The sequence below is a fragment of the Danio rerio genome, chromosome 15 (assembly GCF_049306965.1).
Source record: "Danio rerio strain Tuebingen ecotype United States chromosome 15, GRCz12tu, whole genome shotgun sequence".
Classification (NCBI taxonomy): Eukaryota; Metazoa; Chordata; class Actinopteri; order Cypriniformes; family Danionidae; genus Danio; species Danio rerio.
Window position 1 is genome coordinate 51,845,001 of NC_133190.1, and position 21,462 is coordinate 51,866,462.

At 43.9% G+C, this 21,462-nt stretch overlaps 1 protein-coding gene across 3 annotated transcripts in view; it reads right to left on the reverse strand.

Moving 5' to 3' along the window:
• The window catches only part of lsamp (limbic system associated membrane protein), a 163,815-nt gene that overhangs the window by 34,113 nt on the left and 108,240 nt on the right, over positions 1-21,462 (reverse strand). For all 3 annotated transcript variants that reach the window (XM_073923240.1, XM_073923241.1, NM_001039832.1), the window contains 1 exon segment: positions 883-1,115. In XM_073923240.1, coding sequence (XP_073779341.1) covers positions 883-1,115 — 233 coding nt within the window.

Genomic DNA, 21,462 nt, shown 5'->3' on the forward strand with positions numbered 1-21,462 from the left:
AGTGTTTAATTAGAGAAACACCCAATATTAACGACGAGGAACACACTGATCATGTCTGCAGTGAAACACAAGTCAGAGAACATCTGGAAATCACTACTGTCTGTTTCATTAACCTTTCCACACCGACCCAACTAATGAAGCTTATTTCTGCACTAATGTGGAGAGGGTCACGTGATTATGATTGATCACAGCCGGTCCTGCATTATCCAATCTACAATGCACCAATCAGACGATTCCTAATCCACTATGAACACCCTCAGCTCCACATCACAGCTGTCTTGGTTTTGAAGAATCCCCCCTTCCACCCCTGCTCCTCCTCCTTTCCTAGATGGGTGGCACGGTGGCGCAGTGGTTAACACTGTTGCCTCACAGCAAGAACGTCACTGGTTCTAGTGTTTACCAAGCCAGCCGATGTTTCTGTTTGGACTTTACATGTTCTCCCTGTGATCACGCGGGTTTCCCCCGGGTTCCCCGGTTTCCTCTCACCGTCCAAAAACATGCAGCTTAAGTTAATTTATTAATCCACATCAGCACATAGACATGCTGCAAGTCAGTAGTTATCTGTTAAGAGCGATCACTATCTGTTCATCAGCTACTACAGCAGGAGAGTCTCCACATCTACCACAGCACAAACTCCCCTCTCACCCTGCAAACAGGAGGGAGCCCTGGGCTCGAGGATCTCATGAGCTCAGGGCTCTCTCCCGGGACAGCATGATGAACACGCTTTATCATCACTCATCAGCTGAGGGGAACTCTTGAATCCTGATTTTGGGTTGTGTGTGTGTGTGTGTGTGTGTGTCCTCTCTAATTAAGGTAATGGGAGGTCCTCCAGCAGTGATTGGTCAGTCACACACACACACACACACACACACACTCACTCACCCTGGACGATGAGGTACACCTGTGAGGTTTTGGACTGCTGTTTGGTCTGTATGGAGCAGGTGTAGGGTCCCTCGTCAAACACATCCACCTTCTGAATGCGCAGACTGTACTCCAGCTGCCCCTGCGTCACCAGCTCCACCCGCGGGTCCAGAGACCACTTATCCTCACCCGCGAAGATGATGTTGGAGCGGTTCAGCCACGCCACCTTCGACACCTTATCATCCACATAACACCTGATCATGGAGAGAGAGAGAGAGAGAGAGGTCAGATCAACACACACACACACACACACACACACACACACACACACACACACACACACACACACACACACACACACACACACACACACACACACACACACACACACACACACACACACACACACACACTGAAGCTGCGCTGCTGAGTTTACTGCTGGTTTTCGGTGTGTTTCAGAGTGTGTAGCAGCAGGACTGGTGTTTCCGTTTACACACTGCAGCACATCATCAGAGCAGATCTGCAGAACACACACACACACACACACACACACACACACACACACACACACCAATTACACCACCGAGAGACTGACAGAAAACCACTGCTGTCCATCTCTCTGACAGCAGCCCACAGCTGTGCGTATGTGTATGTGTGTGTGAGTGTGTGTGTGTGTGTGTGTGTGTGTGTGTGTGTGTGTGTGTGGATGTGCGTGTTTGTTAAAGTGAGAATGTATGTGTGTGAATTTGTTAAAATTCATGTCTGAGTGTGTTTGTGAGTGTGTGTGAGTGTGTGTGTGTGTGTGAGTGTACTGGACACTCGCTGTGGGCTCGCCTGAGGGAGTCTGTGTGTCAGACACTAATGAGACAGACAGGAGATTTGCTGGAGCTCAGAGAGACGGACAGACAGACGGACAGAGCTGAGGCGTCTCTACACCTCCACTAACTCAGCTCACTGTCACACACACACACACACACACACACACACACACACACACACACACACACACACACACACACACACACATATTGATTGTTTATAACGCCTCCCTATATGTATTCACTACTGTAAAACACACCCGGATCAGATTCTGACGCTCTGATAAGCCTGGATATCAACATCACAGTGTGACAGTACTGTGATCATTCATTCATTCATTCATTCATTCATTCATTCATTCATTCGTTCTCCTTCAGTTTATTCCCTTTATTCATCAGGGGTCACCACAGCAGAATGAACCACCAACTGTTCCAGCATTTGTTTTACACAGTGGATGCTCTTCCAGCTGCATCCCAGTACTGGGAAACACCCATACGCACTCATTTACACACACACTCATACACTACTGGTGATTTAGTTCCTCAATTCCCCTATAGCGCATGTGATGCATCAAAGTTTGATATAAGAACGGTTATAAAAATACTTCATTAAATAATTAATTATCATTATCATAATCATTAAAATAATTCATGAAAATAATATAAATAATAAATAATATAAAGTAATTTAAACCTGCAATGATGTTAATGATGTGACGTAGTTCCCGAAACTTTCTACCGTTATTTGTCTTTACAGCAGGTTATTTTGAGCGCCCCCTGTTGGTTTAGAAATTATCACAACGGTGAACGCGGCGAGTATAAAAGCCGCGTGTGTTTCGTGATCTGCGACTCGATGCCTGGAAAACTATAAATCCAGCTTTAGGGTGAGAGACAGGTGAGGAGGTGATGAACAACAGTACAGGAGAAGACTCTGTGTGCTGCTGGAGTGAGCTGAAGCTGAAGCTGAAGAGTGTGTGCTGATAACACTGAGCTCGCTTCATTCTGTCCACTGTCTTCCTGCCAATGCTGAATTATTAACACACACACACACTAGACACACTCACACAAACTACACACACACACACACTCACACAAACTACACGCGCACACACACACACTCACAGCCCTCCTCCAGCTCCAGATAGTTTCCCTCTTGATCAGACAGCCTCTCCGCTGGCACTGATGGACTGCATCATCTCTCTGCTCTAACACACACACACACACACACACACACACACACACACACACACGTGTTCAGATTATTCAGATGCACCCCTCTTACACTGGTAGGAACACACTGAGGTGTGTTGAGCATTCAGTAGAAGTGACTCTACTCAGAGCACTATATTAATGTACTGCTGAAGATGTGTGAAATATTAATTATCTTATTGAATATTTCGAGGAGTTGTTGACAGTGTTTCCTCTAATATCTGTTCTTCTGGAGAAAGTCTGATGTGTTTTATTTGGGCTAGAATAAAAGCAGTTATTAATGTTTAAACACATGTTAAGCTCAATATTATTCACCCCTTCAGCAATATTAGTGTTGGATTGTCTCCAGAACAAACCACTGTTATACAATGACTTGCCTAATTACCCTAACTTTACCCTGATTACCCTAGTGAAGCCTTTACATGTCACTGTAAGCTGAACACTAGTGTCTTGAAGAAGATCTAGTCTAATATGATGTGCTGTCATCATGGAGAAGAGGAACACATCAGTGATTCCCCAGCAGACACACATGGTCATGAGAGGTCAGCAGGAGGTCAGGTTCAGGTGGTCGGTGTGTCAGGATGATGTTGTTTTGTCCAGTAATGCTGTGAAATGACGTTGATATTTGGTTGATGTTAGGTTGTGTTGGAAACGGACCAGAATCCAACATGAAGCCAACATCTTAACCCAGCGCCACACTGACGTCACACACTGAGGTTTATTCATCAGGTTAGGACACTGATAGACGTACAGTGGTGACGTCCACACCACGCTGAGCTGTAGCATCAGTACACGTTGATATTTGGTTGGTTTTAGGTTGTGTTGACACTACTGTACTCTGTGTGTGCATGTGTAAGTTTGTGTCTTGAGTGTTAGTCTCAGTGTGTGTGTGTCTGTATAATGTGTATGTGTGTATTTTTGTATTTGAGTGAGTGTGTGTATATGTGTATGTAATGTGTGTGTGTGTGTAATCTCTCTCTCTCTCTCTCTCTCTCTGTGTGTGTGTGTAATCTCTCTCTCTCACTCTCTGTGTGGTGGGTGTGAGTGTGTAATCTCTCTCTGTGTGTGTTTGTGTGTGTAATCTCTCTCTCTGTGTGTGTGTATATGTGTGTGTTTACTGCGTCTCCTCAGACGAGCGTGACAGTGAAAGTCTCTGAGTGGAAATAATTGGCAGCAACTTTCATGCAGCTTCATTTGCAAATTCTGAATTAATGAATTCCATCTGTCCTCCATCTTCAGTAGTACACACACACACACACACACACACACACACACAGACACACGCTTCAGACGCGCAGTAAAGCTCCAGCGAGCGGCTCCGAGCGCTCTGAGATCCAGATGCTGCTGGTAATTAGAGGAAACACTGAGCAGGATGAAGAAAACACTCGCCGTCTCCTTCTCTAATCACACACACACACACACACTATCCGTCACACTCACCTCAGCATAATCCACACAACATCAGGAGGAGACACACACACTCTGAAGATGAACAAGAAAACACCAGCAGAATCTGACACTACACACACACACACACACACACACACACACACACACAATCCGTCACACTCACCTCAGCATAATCCACACACACATGAGGAGGACACAAACACACACACTCTGAAGATGAACATGAGAACACCAGCAGAATCTGACAACAACACACACACACACACACACACACACACACACACACACACACACACACAGACACACACACACACAGCTCATTCTCACTCCGGCCTGAAATAAAGTGTCTGCTTCACAGATATAAATGAACTTCTCCTTCAGATATGAAATCTATTCAGCGCGTCTGTCTGATGGTGTGTTCACGCGGCTATAAATGAAACACACACTGATCCTCAGCTGAGCTCATTAAAACACCATCAGAGGCTCAGTGATGATACTGAAGCCCATTCTGTGTGAAATCAGGAGGATCCTCTCCGCTTTAAAGTGGAGTGGGGAGCGTAAAGAGTTCAGAGCAGGCATTTATTAAGCATAAAACTGATCCAGGACACTCTCAACACTGATGGAGGAAAACACTCAAATATCAATGAACTAAAACTTCAGTGATGATGCTCTCACACAGATACAGCTGCAGCAGACCTTTCCTTTGCTTCTGCTGATGTTCGTCTGTCTGCTGCACTGAACGCTCCATTAGACATGAAGAAACACATGCAGATCCTCACTAATCACCAGATCAGCCAGATCTACTAGATTACCAGATCATCTCAAATCACCAGATCAGCCAGATCTACTAGATTACCAGATCTTCCTAAATCACCAGATCAGCCAGATCTACTAGATCACCAGATCATCTCAAATCACTAGATCAGCCAGATCTACTAGTGCACCAGATAATCTCAAATCACCGGATCAGCCAGATCTACTAGATTATCTGATCATCTCAAATCACCAGATCAGCCAGATCTACTAGATCACCAGATCATCTCAAATCACCAAATCAGCCAGATCTACTAGTGCACCAGATCATCTCAAATCACCAGATCAGCCAGATCTACTAGATTATCTGATCATCTCAAATCACCAAATCAGCCAGATCTACTAGATTATCTGATCATCTCAAATCACCAAATCAGCCAGATCTACTAGATTATCTGATCATCTCAAATCACCAAATCAGCCAGATCTACTAGATTATCTGATCAACTTAAATAACCAGATCAGCCAGATCTACTAGATCACCAGATCATCTTAAATCACTAAATCAGCCAGATCTACTAGATTACCAGATCATCTCAAATCACCAGATCAGCCAGATCTACTAGATTACCAGATCAACTCAAATACTAGTGCACCAGATCATCTCAAATCACCAGATCAGCCAGATCTACTAGATTACCAGATCAACTCAAATTACTAGATCAGCCAGATCTACTAGTGCACCAGATCATCTCAAATCACCAGATCAGCCAGATCTACTAGATTATCTGATCATCTCAAATCGCCAGATCTACTAGATTATCTGATCATCTCAAATCACCAAATCAGCCAGATCTACTAGATTATCTGATCAACTTAAATAACCAGATCAGCCAGATCTACTAGATCACCAGATCATCTTAAATCACTAAATCAGCCAGATCTACTAGATTACCAGATCAACTCAAATCACCAGATCAGCCAGATCTACTAGATTACCAGATCAACTCAAATCACTAGATCAGCCAGATCTACTAGTGCACCAGATCATCTCAAATCACCAGATCAGCCAGATCTACTAGATCTCAAGATAATTTCAAAAGACCAGATCAGCCAGATCTACTAGATTATCTGATCATCTCAAATCACCAGATCAGCCAGATCTACTAGATCACCAGATCATTTCAAATCACCAAATCAGCCAGATCTACTAGATTACCAGATCAACTCAAATCACCAGATCAGTCAGATCTACTAGATCACAAGATCATCTCAAAACACCAGATCAGTCAGATCTAGTAGATCACCAGATCATCTCAAGTCACCAGATCAGTCAGATCTACTAAATTACCAGATCATCTCAAATCACCAGATCAGCCAGATCTACTAGATTATCTGATCATCTCAAATCACCAGATCAGCCAGATCTACTAGATCACCAGATCATCTCAAGTCACCAGATCAGCCAGATCTACTAAATCACCAGATCATCTCAAATCACCAGATCTAATAATTAATTTCAAATCACCTGATCAACCAGATCTGCTAATTAATCACCAGATTATTTCAATCAGATCAGCTAGATTTACTACATCACCATATTAGCAGAAATTAGCAGAGCATCAAGAGACAAACCACAAACCATATAATCTAAAATCATCAGATCATTTACAATCATTAGATTATCTACATTTATCAGATTAACAGATAATATCAAATCAGATCATCTAAAATCATCCGATCATCAGTAATGACAGCATCTACATTATTCAGATCATTACAAATAATCATTCATCAGATCATCTACAATCATCAACATCTACAATCATCAACATCTACAATCATCAACATCTACAATCATCAACATCTACAATCATCAACATCTACAATCATCAACATCTACAATCATCAACATCTACAATCATCAGATCATCTACAATCATCAACATCTACAATCATCAGATCATCTACAATCATCGGATCATCTACAATCATCAGATCATCTACAATCATCAGATCATCTACAATCATCAGATCATCTACAATCATCAACATCTACAATCATCAACATCTACAATCATCAACATCTACAATCATCAGATCATCTACAATCATCAACATCTACAATCATCAACATCTACAATCATCAACATCTACAATCATCAGATCATCTACAATCATCAACATCTACAATCATCAGATCATCTACAATCATCGGATCATCTACAATCATCAGATCATCTACAATCATCAGATCATCTACAATCATCAGATCATCTACAATCATCAACATCTACAATCATCAGATCATCTACAATCATCGGATCATCTACAATCATCAGATCATCTACAATCATCAGATCATCTACAATCATCAACATCTACAATCATCAGATCATCTACAATCATCAGATCATCTACAATCATCAACATCTACAATCATCAGATCATCTACAATCATCAGATCATCTACAATCATCAACATCTACAATCATCAGATCATCTACAATCATCAGATCATCTACAATCATCAACATCTACAATCATCAGATCATCTACAATCATCAGATCATCTACAATCATCAGATCATCTACACTCCTCATCTGTAATCATCATCAGATCTACACTCCTCTGATGATCCACACAGCTCGTATTCTCAGGAATCATTGGTGTTCTGCTGCTGCTGTGGTCAGACTCTGAATGTGATTGTCAGATCATGGACTGATTTCTGATTTGTGTGGAGTGTTTTCAGCATGTGAGCAGGTGAATATGAATAAATCATGAGCTTTGACAGGTGCGCCGGCAGCGATGCATCAGTTATGAGCGCCGGATGCTAACGCTAACACATCTCCACTGACACTTCAATCTCACAGCCCATAATATTCCCCAGAGTCTGCAGGCAGTGTTCAGAAACACTCCACACACACACACACACACACACACACACACACACACACACACACACACACACACACACACACACACACACACACACACACACACACACACACACACACACCGCACCGCTTATGGGTCAAAAATGACCAACAGAAGAGGAAAAACAACATAAACAATGCTTTGATCTTCGGGTTTGGACACTTCCTCTGATATATTCATATATTCTCCTTTATATTCTTTATCTCTGTGCGGCACGGTGGCTCAGTGGTGTCTCACCGTGGCCTCACAGCACTCAGGTCTCTGGTTTGAGTCTCGGCTGGGTCAGTTGGTGTTTCTGTGTGGAGTTTGCATGTTCTCCCCGTGTTGGCGTGGGTTTCCTCCCAACACATGCGCTATAGGGGAATTGAATAAGCTGAAATTATCCGTAGTGTATGAGCTTGTGTGAACAAGTGTGTATGGGTATTTCCCAGTACTGGGTTGCAGCTGAGAGGGCATCCACTGTGTAAAACAAATGCTGGAATAGTTGCCGGTTCATTCCACTGTGGTGACGCCTGATTAATAAAGGGACTAAGCTGAAGGAAAATGAATGAATGAATGCTTTATCTTTCATATTTGACTTTTATAATTTTCATACTTTTAGTTTCATAAGGCTGAAGACATTTAGGAAACAGTGGGTGGAGCAGACACACCTTTGGGTTCTATTTTAATGATCTAGGTGCAAAGTGAAGCTCATGGCACAAAAGCATTAAGGTTGTGTCTGGATCCACTTCTGCTATTGTAAGGACAGATGAACCCACTCTGCACTCGGCGCATGCTCTAACAGGGCTGTGCTGATTCTCTTCATGAGTTCTGGATGTGTTTTGAGCAGAACCTGCATTAAACCAATCAGAGTCTCGTCTCTCATTCCCTTTAAGAGTCAGTCACATCGCTCCATGCTGCATTTGCTCTTTACATGTCGACTCTGTAAGAGTAAAAACTGAACACTTCACTAGCGAGAACACAGATAAACAGAGCATCTGCAGCACGACGATAAAGAACCAGCCTCCACCATTCAGCCTCTTTACTTTACTCCTTTACTTTACTCTGTTACTCTTTACTTTACTCTTTACTTTACTCCTTTACTCTTTACTTTACTCTTTACTTTACTCTTTACTTTACGCTTTACTTTACTCTTTACTTTACTCTTTACTTTACGCTTTACTTTACTCTTTACTTTACTCTTTACTTTACTCTTTACTTTACTCTTTACTTTACTCTTTACTTTACTCTTGACTTTACTCTTTACTTTACTCTTGACTTTACGCTTTACTTTACTCTTTACTTTACTCTACTTTACGCTTTACTTTACGCTTTACTTTACTCTTTACTTTACTCTTTACTTTACTCTTTACTTTACTCTTTACTTTACTCTTTACTTTACTCTTGACTTTACGCTTTACTTTACTCTTTACTTTACACTACTTTACGCTTTACTTTACGCTTTACTTTACGCTTTACTTTACTCTTTACTTTACTCTTTACTTTACGCTTTACTTTACTCTTTACTTTACTCTTTACTTTACTCTTTACTCTTTACTTTACTCCTTTACTCTTTAATTTACTCCTTAACTTTACTCTTTACCTTACTCATTTACTTTACTCTTTACTTTACTTCTTAATTTTACTCTTTACTTTACTCCTTTACTTTACTTATTTACTTTACTCCTTTACTTCTTTACTTTACTTATTTACTTTACTCCTTTACTTTACTTATTTACTTTACTTCTTTACTTTACTTCTTTACTTTACTTATTTACTTTACTTCTTTACTTTACTTCTTTACTTTACTTCTTTACTTTACTTATTTACTTTAGTCCTTTACTTTACTCTTTTATTTCTTTACTTAAAACTGTTTCTAAATTCAGTTCTGATCTCCAGCAGAGGAATAAATGAGCAATAATAATGAAGTGTGCTCAGAAAACTGAGTTATATCCAAACACACGTCCACAGAGCGCCGCAGACTGAGATAGTATTTAAACAACATGATGCAAAACAGGAGGATTACAGTTGTGATGATCTGAAAATAGCAAGAAACCATGCCAAACACATCTTGCGCCTTACTGCACAGGGTGTATGATAGAGCTCTCTCTCTCTCTCTCTCTCTCTCACACACACACACACACACACACACACACACACACACACACACACACACACACACACACACACACACACACACACAAAACAACACACAATAATTAATTATAAAATCGTGCACACTAGGGATGTAACGGTATTGTAAATACCGTCATACCGCAATATTAAATTTTTTCGATATTACCGAAGTCGCATGACTCGGTAAAACTATAGGTCTTCTGAGAAAATTTGCTCAGGCGAATGAAGCGAACGGGAGGTAGCTGAAACTTCATTTCCCATCAGCCCCGGCGTGGCCATAATCCTTTGCGGTCTGTTGTCGCTACAAATCCAGTAATGCGGAAATGGAGTGTGCTGCTAGTAGCGGAGATGAAAAAAAGATGGAAATGATCGAACCTAAAGCGGGTGTTGTCGCCGCGCGCGTGCTGAATAGCGGTGCTGTCGCGCGCGTTCTGATCAGCTGTGTTGTGGCGCGCGTATTGTAAAGCGCCGAGGGGGGGTTGAGCGCGCATACTCAAGAGAGGTGTTATCGCGCGCCTACTGAAGGACTGGATTGGACAGAGGTTGTGTCGCGTCGCGGGGGCACTTTTGATCATTTTGGAAGGGCATTTTCTATCCAAGACTAAAAAGGGCATGCGCACTGCACAGGTTGAGCCCTATGTGTGCACGTGCCTGCAAGTTGGGGAATACGACTAATAACAGTCATGTGGACAGCAGAAACACAGCACACTGTTCAGATTGATGCAGACATTGACTTGTACCGCAAAGAGATCTCTATCTCACTCATGGTTTGTCCTCTCAAGTGGGGGAAAGACAATGCACAACGTTACCCCACTGCTGTCAACATGGGCCAAGTCATATCTCTCTTGTCCCAGAATCCTCAGTCCCAAATGAGAGGGTTTTTTTCTGTTGCAGGGGACATTGTAAATACCCAGAGATACCAGCTTTTACCAGATTATAATTATATGATAATTTTTCTTTAAACCCATCTCTATCTAAGTGAGTGATTAAATGTTAAATGTGATGAGTTTTCAACAATACTAAATTGAAACTTTATTTTTTTACATGGTTTAATAATTTTTTGTTATTAAAATTGAAGTTCCTGTTTCAAAGCTAACAGATAGATGACTAATTTGTATGTCATTGACACTTTTGGCACTTTTTTGGAGTATTTTCAAAAGTTTTTTTTTTTCCTGTAAATGATTCAATAAATACCGTACCGTGACATTCATACCGAGGTATTACCGTACCGTGAAATTCTGATACCGTTACATCCCTAGAATACACTGATGAGGGAACACAAACTATCTCAGTGTGTGTGTGTGTGAGTGTGTGTGTGTGTGTGTGTGTGTGTGAGTGTGTGTGTGTGTGTGTGTGTGTGTGTGTGTGTGAGTGTGTGTGTGAGTGTGAGTGTGTGTGTGTGAGTGATAAGGATCAGCTTGTTTCTGATGAACATGTGAGGGGTGAACTGTTCTGTCTCTGCTGTTCTTCAGAGGTGTACAGGCGGCTTGTTTTAATTGTTTACAGACTCATGGACAGCAGGACGGTGTTTAACCCAGCGGCTGGTCAGGACTAGCGCAGGTGTATCTGTGATGCTAAGCGCTAGCTCTCTGTGATCTCTCCTCAATTAAAGGCCTGTTCTGCTGTCGGTCACACTGCAGCGTTCTCCAGCAGGTAATGAGCAGACTGAGCCGCGCATTAGCCTGTTAGCTGCTAGCGCTCTGTGTAATAGTCTTCAGACGTGCCTGTTCTCCGTCTGTGCCTGGGGATCCGGCTTGTCCTCCGCTCCGGGTGTTCGTGCGGACGCAGCGTTTACACACTCGCATTGTTCAGGAGAAACGGCTGATTGTTGGCGTCTGTATGGATCTGCGCAGAACGCCGCGTTACCATGGAAACTGCATGATTTGAGCATTCAGTGCAGAATAATGCAGAGCGGTGATTAGAGCGTCTGCGAACACACACACACACACACACACACACACACACACACACACACACACCTCTAAACGCAGCTCTTCACCCATGTGGACGCTTGTGTGTGTGCTCAAGGAGACTCATGAGCTTCCTGTTCATCACACAACGCTTGTGTTTAATTACAGTCATCACGCTGGGTGTGTGTGTGTGTGTGTGTGTGTGGGTGTGTGTGTGTGTGTATCGCTGACAGAACATCCTGAGAATCTCTAAAGAGCCTCCAGAGAGAAACTTTAGTCTAACTGATGACTCGGTAATGTGGACACATGAGCGCTCAGCACCAGCAGTGGCAGTGTTTAGATTTGCATGACCTTTGACCTGTAAGATAGTGTGTGCTCATCTTCATCTTCATCATGCAGGTTTATTCTATATGTGAATCACAGCAGCAGGATGATGAGGCAGAGCTGGAGCTGGTAAAGCAGTGTGACGCCGCTCTGAATACAGTCACATGATCAGCTGCTCATAGACGGAGCACACACTGGCTTTATAGAGTCTCTCTCTCACACACACAAACACACACACACACACACACACACACACACACACACACACACACACACACACACACACACACACACACACACACACACACACACACACACACACACACACACACACACACACACACACACACACACTCGTCCGGCAGAGTGATGCTGTCCTCATGCTAATGTGCGTCAGATCTGCAGCCCGTCTGTCGGACACTCAGAGTGATCACACCTTCACCAGAACAGTGCTCGTCATCTGTCCACCACACACACACACACACACACACACACCCTCTCAACACCTGCGGCGCCGTGTTTCACAGAGCAGGAAAAAGTGATGCGCAGAAACTGCAGAGCAAATGAAAGGCATCACTCACCACTGCTCACACACACACACACACACACACACACACACACACACACACACACAGACACACACACACACACACACAGACACACACACAGACACACACACACACACACACACACACACAGACACACACACACACACACACACACACACACACACACACACACACACACACACACACACACACACTCACACACACACACAGACACACACACACACAGACACACAGACACACACACACAGACACACACACACACACACACACACACACACACAGACACACACACACACACACACACAGACAGACACACACACACACACACACACACACACACATCCCACTTCTGTCTGTTTCCTCTACGGAGGTCTATAATCACCTGCATGATGTTTTGTTCGAGTAATTTCACTGACTGAGTGTCTCTGTGTTCTGCTCAACTCGACTCCACCGGTTCTAGAATCATGGACTGTATAATATGTTAAAATCTCAGACGATGCCAAGGTTTCCATAATCCTGGACCAGGCCGTATCCTGAGCAGATGCTGTGGTGGTCATGGAGGAGTGGAGAGCATGAGACTGATTCCTGTGACGCTCCAGGGACAGACGAGTCTTCACTGACGTCCAGCATTCTCCAGCCTCCGCCGCTGAGACTGCAGCTCTGCACAAGACGTTTGGCCAGTGGAGAAATGGTCGTGCCCAGCTGAGTCTGGTTTCTCTCCAGGTATTTTAGTTCTTCTCTAATTCGTCACTGGCTCGCATGGTTCAGGATCTGTAGAGCTGCGCATGGATGGATTTGCTCTTCAGTGTTTTGACTCTTAGTAGTGATTATTAAACCACACTGAACTGAACTGAACTGAGCTGAACTGAACTGAACTGAGCTGAACTGAACTGAGCAGAACTGAGCTGAGCTGAACTGAACTGAACTGAACTGAGCTGAGCTGAACTGAGCTGAACTGAACTGAGCTGAGCTGAGCTGAACTGAGCTGAGCTGAGCTGAACTGAGCTGAGCTGAAATGAACTGAACTGAGCTGAACTGAACTGAACTGAACTGAACTGAGCTGAGCTGAGCTGAGCTGAGCTGAACTGAACTGAGCTGAGCTGAGCTGAGCTGAACTGAGCTGAGCTGAGCTGAGCTGAGCTGAACTGAGCTGAGCTGAAATGAACTGAACTGAGCTGAACTGAACTGAACTGAACTGAGCTGAACTGAGCTGAGCTGAACTGAACTGAGCTGAACTGAGCTGAGCTGAGCTGAACTGAACTGAACTGAACTGAACTGAACTAAACTGAACTGAGCTGAACTGAACTGAGCAGAACTGAGCTGAGCTGAACTGAACTGAACTGAACTGAGCTGAGCTGAGCTGAACTGAACTGAGCTGAGCTGAACTGAGCTGAGCTGAGCTGAGCTGAACTGAGCTGAAATGAACTGAACTGAGCTGAACTGAACTGAACTGAACTGAGCTGAGCTGAGCTGAACTGAGCTGAGCTGAGCTGAACTGAACTGAACTGAACTGAGCTGAACTGAACTGAGCTGAACTGAACTGAGCTGAACTGAACTGAGCTGAACTGAACTGAACTGAGCTGAGCTGAACTGAACTGAACTGAGCTGAACTGAGCTGAACTGAGCTGAACTGAACTGAACTGAGCTGAACTGAACTGAGCTGAACTGAACTGAACTGAGCTGAACTGAACTGAGCTGAGCTGAACTGAACTGAACTGAACTGAACTGAACTGAGCTGAACTGAACTGAGCTGAACTGAGCTGAACTGAACTGAGCTGAACTGAGCTGAACTGAACTGAGCTGAACTGAACTGAACTGAGCTGAACTGAGCTGAACTAAGCTGAACTGAACTGAACTGAGCTGAACTGAGCTGAACTGAGCTGAGCTGAGCTGAGCTGAGCTGAACTGAACTGAACTGAGCTGAACTGAACTGAGCTGAGCTGAACTGAACTGAACTGAGCTGAACTGAACGGAACTTCAGCTCTGAACACTGAACTACACTGCTTCAACTCACTATGATCTTCTATGTGAAGCTGCTTTGACACAGTCGACATTGTAAAAGCGCAACACAAATAAAGGTGAGTTGAACTGAATATATCATTAAGGTTTTAGGAATAATTCTCTGTATATATGCTCGTATATTCTGGAGTGAGTGATGAATGTGAACAGACACACACTGCTTCTGCTCTGGTCAGACAGCGGCTCACTTCACACCTGTGATCTCGGCAAATAGGATTACTTCAAGTTTTCTTGTACAGACACACACACACACACACACACACACACACACACACACACACACACACACACGCACACACGCGCACACGCGCACACACACACGCACACACACACACAGAGGTAATCCTGCAGTGCTACTGCCGGCGGGCGACTACACAAGCCTTTTATTCTGTCCTGTTTAAGCCTCCCTTATCAAAACACACAGTTACTACACACACACACACACACACACACACACACACACACACTCACTCTATTGTAGACACAGAAACACACACACATAACAGCTCAGGCCTATGTGTGAGTGTGCATGTGTGTGTGTGTGTGTGTGTGTAATAATTCAGAAAGGGTTTATTAATGGCAGGACTATGTGGATGGACAGTGATGTGGACCCTATGTGGGGAATTTCACAGATGTGTGTGCGTGAAGGTGTGTGGGTGTGTGGGTATGTGTGTGTGTGTACGCACACACACACACACACAGATAATACCCCAGTGCTAATGGTCTTTTGTGTAAAGGAATTAAATAAACAAGGATTTAATGGATTTATGAGAGAATAGAGGAAATAATCATCAAACCAACAACAAGAATCTTTTGTATCAAATTAATTTGCAAATAATATTTCATTTAAAACACACACACACACACACACACACACACACACACACACACACACACACACACACACACACACACACACACACACACACACACATATGCCGGATATCCTGAAACACTAACTCAGGCAGAACAATACTGATAATAAGCAGGACGGATAATAGATCGCCACATACGGTTATGAATAACAATCATTATACAAATGATTGAGTCTATTCATTAATTTGGAACAGTCAAACACGGCAAAAAAATGAAAACAAAAATAGTGTTTTATAAATTAGAATATTGCTAATTGCTCAAATGTGATGTGGAAGATTTTGTTCATCTTTAAATTCTTAAACAATAATCGAGTCAATGGTAACAAAGTCGACGCTAACAGAGTCAACAGTAACAGAGTCGACGCTAACAGAGTCGACAGTAACAGAGTCGACAGTGACAGAGTCGACAGTGACAGAGTCGACAGTGACAGAGTCAACGGTAACAGAGTCCACAATAACGAAGTCGACGGTATCAGAGTCAACAGTAACAGAGTCAACGGTAACGAAGTAGACGGTTACGGAATCGACAGTAACCGAGTCGACGGCAACAGAGTCGATGATAACAGAGTCGACAGTAACAGAGTAATGGTAACAGAGTCAACGGTAAAGGAGTCGACAGTAACCGAGTCGACGGCAACAGAGTCGATGATAACAGAGTCGACAGTGACAGAGTCATGGTAACAGAGTCAATGGTAAAGGAGTCGACAGTAACGAAGTTGACAGTAACTGAGCCGATGGTATTAGAGTCGACGGTAACGAAGTAGACGGTAACGGAGTCGACGGTAACGGAGTCGACAGTATCTGAGTCGATGGTAACGGAGTCGACGGTAACGGAGTAGATGGTAATGGAGTCGATGGTAATGGAGTCGACGGTAACGAAGTAGACAGTAACTGAGTCGATGGTAACCGAGTCGACGGTAATGGAGTCGACGGGAACTAAGTAGACAATAATGGAGTTGACGGTAACCGAGTTGACGGTAACTGAGTCGATGGTAACAGAGTCGACAATAACGGAGTTGATGTAAACAGAGTCGAGAGTAACAAAGTCGACAGTAACGAAGTCGACAGTAACGGAGTCGACGGTAATAGAGTAACACACACTCCTGCTTGTGTTTCTCCTTGTGAGAGTAACAGCAGGAGGTTCTCAGATGACACGGTCACACTAGAGTTTGAGCATGCGAAATTCTGTGAAAAGGGGCGGGATTAAACACAATGATTAGACATTTAAAACACGAGCGATTGGTCCATATTTCATATGTCCAGAGAGGTCATGTGTTGATCTTCGATTGGTCTCATGCAGTAACGTGATGTGATTTCACAGGTCAGAGTTCACCAAGCGTGATCTTTGTAGCGCAGTGAACTGCTGAACTCAGGTGTGTATGAATGGAGGTCTGTAGGGGGAGAAGTGCAGCGTGACCACGGCTGGAGACGCAGATCTGGAGTTTACAGCACAGTAATAAAGCAGATCTGGAGTTTACAGCGCTGTTCTGGGCTAATAAAGCTGCGTCTGAAAGATGCTCCAGACTCCTGGAAGAGCCCCCGGGCCCCTGACGAGGGCCACAACTCTATAAATTGGTTCCAGAGGGAAAATCCTCCATTATAGAGATGACAAAGACGAGTCTATGGCACATTTATGAAGTCTCCATAGTCCTGCTGAACACACACACACACACACACACACACACACACACACACACACATACACACAGGCGTGAGTTTATACTGGAATAATCCGTCTGTTAATCTCCGTCATGCTTGAGTTATTTTCATAACTGGATGAAGCACAGCAGAAGATACTTAGAGAAATGTCTCGAGAGGGGTAGAGTGCAGGGTGTTCACAGATTGTGCCTCATTGCATCTTTATATTTCTTTATTAGGGTGAGGTGGGCTGATGTGTGTTTTAAAGTATGTACATGTAGATATGCTGAACACTCCAGCACAGTACACACCGCTCCAAAGCAGAATGACCGACTTCAGCATCGATTCTCAGATAAACACACATGCTGTTACACCAGTAATGGCGACAGAACACTTCATCTGTCACGTGCACTGCTCAGTGTTTACTATAGTGTGTGGGATGCCAGATTGAGGCTACATTCAGTGTTGACTGTAGTGTGTGGGATGCCAGATTGAGGCTATATTCAGTGTTTACTGTAGTGTGTGGGATGCCAGATTGAGGCTATATTCAGTGTTGACTGTAGTGTGCGGGATGCCAGATTGAGGCTATATTCAGTGTTTACTGTAGTGTGTGGGATGCCAGATTGAGGCTATATTCAGTGTTTATTGTAGTGTGCGGGATGCCAGATTGAGGCTATATTCAGTGTTGACTGTAGTGTGTGGGATGCCAGATTGAGGCTATATTCAGTGTTTACTGTAGTGTGCGGGATGCCAGATTGAGGCTATATTCAGTGTTGACTGTAGTGTGCGGGATGCCAGATTGAGGCTATATTCAGTGTTTATTGTAGTGTGTGGGATGCCAGATTGAGGCTATATTCAGTGTTGACTGTAGTGTGCGGGATGCCAGATTGAGGCTATATTCAGTGTTTACTGTAGTGTGCGGGATGCCAGATTGAGACTATATTCAGTGTTGACTGTAGTGTGCGGGATGCCAGATTGAGGCCATATTCAGTGTTTACTGTAGTGTGCGGGATGCCAGATTGAGACTATATTCAGTGTTTATTGTAGTGTGCGGGATGCCAGATTGAGGCTATATTCAGTGTTTATTGTAGTGTGTGGGATGCCAGATTGAGGCTATATTCAGTGTTTATTGTAGTGTGCGGGATGCCAGATTGAGGCTATATTCAGTGTTTATTGTAGTGTGTGGGATGCCAGATTGAGACTATATTCAGTGTTTATTGTAGTGTGCAGGATGCCAGATTGAGGCTATATTCAGTGTTTATTGTAGTGTGCGGGATGCCAGATTGAGGCTATATTCAGTGTTTATTGTAGTGTGCAGGATGCCAGATTGAGGCTATATTCAGCGGTGTTGGTGAACACGTGCCGGAGCTCCAGCTGATGATAATCTGACTCCCTGAAGCCTCTGCAGGACGGAGAGATAAACACTAAACTAACCACTCCACTGATATCTGATGCAGCAACACACACACACACTGACAAACACACACTCACAGACAGACACACACGATTAGAGGAGAAACGAGATTAGAGGAGACGCATGAGCAGATCCAGGAGAAACACACACCGCAGATAATAGAGGAAACACACACACACACACACACACACACCACAAATAATAGAGGAGCAGGAGGAGTAAGAAATGACACACACACACACACACACACACACACACACACACACACACACACACACACACACACACACACACACACTGAAAATTATGGAGGAGCAAGAGGAAGAGTTAGAGGATACACACACACACACACACACACACACTCTCTCTCTGTTCAATAAAACATCAGCCTCAGGTAATCAATAGTGCGCTTCAGATGCTGCCGCTACATGAAAGAGACGAGCTCGACCTCTCCTGCACCGCAGAGCTCACTTCCTGCTGCACTTCCTGCTGTCTGACTGCTGCATATCACACTACACACACACCCTGTCTCACACACTTAGTCTAAACCTGTCTCACACACACCCTTAGCCTCCACCAGTGTTTCTCAGCCACGTTCCTGGAGGAGCAGCAGCACTGCATGTTCTGGCGTCTCCTCTGTCCGTCAGTCTCTCTGTGTCTGCTGAGGATCTCAGTCGGGTGTGTGTGCTGATGGAGATCTGGACGCTGCTCCTCCAGGAACGTGGCTGATGATAACCAGCGCTTTACTCTCATCTGCAGAGCGAGGGTGCATCTCGTTATTGGAATTGAGGTCATTAATGTAGACATTAAACCACAGAGTGATGATATCACAGATCACTACCTCTTACTATATACGCTGTTTACCTGAAATCAGCAAACCCGCTCCAATACTCCGCCCTAGTAGAACTATCATCCCGTCAACCACAGATGAATTTATCAATAACTCACCTGATCTCTCTCTATTTCGTAATGCACCCGCAAACTCAAATGATCTTGATGTAGTAACCAGCAGTATGGATGCCATCTTTACTAGCATACTAAATACTGTGGCACCTATCAAATTAAAAAAGGCTAGAGAGATTAAAACTACACCATGGTATAATAGTCATACTCGTGCGCTCAAAACAGCAACCCGCGCCCTGGAACGCAAATGAAGAAAACTCATTTAGAGGTGTTTAGAATTGCGTACAAAGACAGTCTGTCCAGCTATAGGAGGCTCTAACATCTGCCAGGACCGAGCACCTGCGCAAACTGATAGAAAATAATCATAACAATCCTAGATTTTTATTTAACACCATCTCTAAATTAGCAAATAATCGTCATCCTTGGAACAAACTACTCCACCGCAAATTAGTAGTGATGACTTGATGAATTTTTTCAGTAATAAAATAACAGCAGGTAAAGTGTGTGTGATTGTGACTAACACACTCTCTCAGCAGGTAAAGTGTGTGTGATTGTGACTAACACACTCTCTCTGCAGGTAAAGTGTGTGTGATTGTGACTAACACACTCTCTCTGCAGGTAAAGTGTGTGTGATTGTGACTAACACACTCTCTCTGCAGGTAAAGTGTGTGTGATTGTGACTAACACACTCTCTCTGCAGGTAAAGTGTGTGTGATTGTGACTAACACACTCTCTCTGCAGGTAAAGTGTGTGTGATTGTGACTAACACACTCTCTCAGCAGGTAAAGTGTGTGTGATTGTGACTAACACACTCTCTCAGCAGGTAAAGTGTGTGTGATTGTGACTAACACACTCTCTCAGCAGGTAAAGTGTGTGTGATTGTGACTAACACACTCTCTCTGCAGGTAAAGTGTGTGTGATTGTGACTAACACACTCTCTCAGCAGGTAAAGTGTGTGTGATTGTGACTAACACACTCTCAGACTCAGTGAGCAGTGATGGAAACACACACAGACTCTCTAAAAGCGAGCGTGAGTGAATCACGAGACTCAGAGTCAATTACAGCCCAGAGCAAACAACACGAATCACTGACAGCGAGACCAGAGTGTGTGTGTGTGTGTGTGTGTGTGTGTGTGTGTGTGTGTGTGACAGACAGACCTGCTGTTATTGATGGCTCAGATAAGATCGTTGTCTCCAGGGAGCAATAAGCAATAAAGTTATTTCTAATTGAAATTTCACAGAGAAACACGACACTCCCTGAGGCTGCTTCAGCGCGCACACACACACACACACACACACACACACACGCGCGCGCGCGCGCACGAGCCGGGCCTGATCGATCTCACATCACATGGGGATGCACAAACACGTCTCTGTGTCGGTGCGGTCTTGCGCATACAAAGCAGTGAGAGCTGTGCATTACTGAGTCCACACACATACACACACACACACACACACACACACAGAGTCAGTGTCACACACACTCCGCACAGCTGAACCAGACAATACTGATGCTCACAGGTCAGGGTTCAGCGCCTGCAGGGGTCAGAGGTCAGCTGCTTGCTCTAGCCTAGAGGTGCTTACCTGGAGACGCTGATCAATCCTGTGATCAATACAGCCTGAAAATCACACACTGAGCTGCCACACGCGCACACACACGCACGCGCACACACACACACACACACACACACACACACATACACACAC